The following is a 1,800-nucleotide window of genomic DNA, read 5'->3' as shown; positions in this document are numbered from 1 at the left end:
TCCTGGGTGCCGGAGTGCGGCAAGGGTCAGCCGTGGCCATGGATACCGACGAACAAGAGCCAATGCTTTGTGGACGTTGCTACAGGGTCGACCGCTGAATCAGGGAGGGTGCAGGCCGAAATGGAACAAAGGGTTGCGGCGCAACTGGCTGCGGAGCGGGACCGGGTCCAGCGGGAAGCAGGAGAACGAGCGAGCGAGGCGCACAGGGCAGAAACCGCACGTCTGCAGCAGATAGCGGAACACATGGATCGACGGGCCCGAGAGGCAGAAGAGAAGGCTGCATCCCACGCGGCCGAGCTGGTGCGGGTGCAAAAGGAAGCGGATGAAAGAGCCGCCCAAGCTGCCGAACAGGTCCGCGCACAGTGGGACGCCGAACGAGCGGCTCAACAGGCTCACCGGCATGAGGAAACGGAAGCGATGGCCCGTCGTGCGAGAGAGGCCGAGGATCGAGTGGCCGCACAGGCGGCCGAGCTGGAGCTGCTACGGAAAGAGGCCACCGAGGGAGCGGTCCAGGGTGCCGGGGGAAGCGCGATGGCTCTCGCTCAGTTGCAGAATGAGACCCTTGAGGGACCGGCCGAGCCGGCTCCCGAAAATATTCCATTGCCTCTCGACGACGACACTACGATGGCCGGGCTGGCTCCCGAAAATGTTCCACTGCCTCCCGACGACACTCCGATGGCTCCCGAAAATGTTCCACTGCCTCCCGGCGACGACACTCCGATGGCCGAGCCTGCCAGGCGTGTCACCCAGCTTGATGTGTCAGGCTTGATGGCAAGATGGCGGGAACGAGCGGCGCTGCTGGACACCGATGACGCGCCGTTGCCTCGTAATACTCATACACCCGTCAAGCGGCGGCGAGCTAAACTCGCCGGAATCAGAAAATCTCGGATGCAGTACAAGCAGGGGCGACGAGCCGTCAATCGAACTGCTAACCATATCTCAGCGATCAATGACCAGTCGCAACAGAACGCCGACAACCGCGGTTCTGTCCCTCGCTTGCAGATAGACGAGTCATGCGGAGCAGATGTCCCAGCACCACCGAGCCATCCGCAGGGCGTGCAGTCAGAAACAAATCAGGCGCGAGCCACAGATGCCCCTGCTGCCGGAGATGACGCGGAGGTCGAGAGAGCAATTGCTGACAATCTCGATGAGATGCTGGAGGGTGACGCGGAACAGAGAGCCGCAGGCGAGCATGACGTGCAAGAACGCACCCGGTGGGAGAGAGAACAACGCGCCCTGCTGGAGATAGAACACGGTGCCTTGGTTGAGAACACACGCATCGAATCAGAAAAGCGGGTGGCGCAGGAGCGAGCCCTGGCTCTCGCTCAACTGCAAAGCCAGGTGGCCGACGAAACCACTGACAGTGCGCAACGTGAATCCAACACCGCTACCGCTACGCTTTCCCGGCCCATCACCCGCTTCGACGCGCGGAGCGTGATCACAGGATGGCGCCAGCGAGGAAGTGTGCTGGGCAATGATGAAGCGCGACCGCCCCGGGACACTCACAAGAAAACTCCCACTGGACACCAGCGAGTGAATCCAGCTGGAATTAAAAAATCTCGGACGGCAAAGCAAGCTGCCAACCGGGCCGGCGGCCATATTGCAGCGATGCATACCCGGCTGGGATGGCACCCCGAGGACCCGAGTTCAACCCCAGTGCCACAAATAAGGGAGCCGTCATCGGCGACGAATATGCCGGCAACACAGGCGGCAGTGCCAAATCAACTGGAATGGAAATGTCGAAGATGAAGTTGCAGAAGTGCCAGCGCAGCGAGCGGATGACAAAGGGCAAGCGGTGGA

At 61.5% G+C, this 1,800-nt stretch overlaps 1 protein-coding gene across 1 annotated transcript; it reads left to right on the top strand.

Moving 5' to 3' along the window:
* Positions 1-120: 120 nt before the first annotated feature.
* Positions 121-1,749, top strand: HCAG_07379 (predicted protein; the record flags this gene model as incomplete). The annotated part of the gene is made up of 1 exon (XM_001537907.1): positions 121-1,749. The coding sequence occupies one exon, from the start codon at positions 121-123 to the stop codon at positions 1,747-1,749; it is 1,629 nt and encodes a 542-aa protein (XP_001537957.1).
* Between the last annotated feature and the right edge of the window lie 51 nt (positions 1,750-1,800).

This window comes from Histoplasma capsulatum, genomic scaffold (assembly GCF_000149585.1).
Source record: "Histoplasma capsulatum NAm1 scaffold_8 genomic scaffold, whole genome shotgun sequence".
In the NCBI taxonomy this organism is placed as follows: Eukaryota; Fungi; Ascomycota; class Eurotiomycetes; order Onygenales; family Ajellomycetaceae; genus Histoplasma; species Histoplasma mississippiense.
This window is presented reverse-complemented; position numbering and strand designations above follow the sequence as displayed.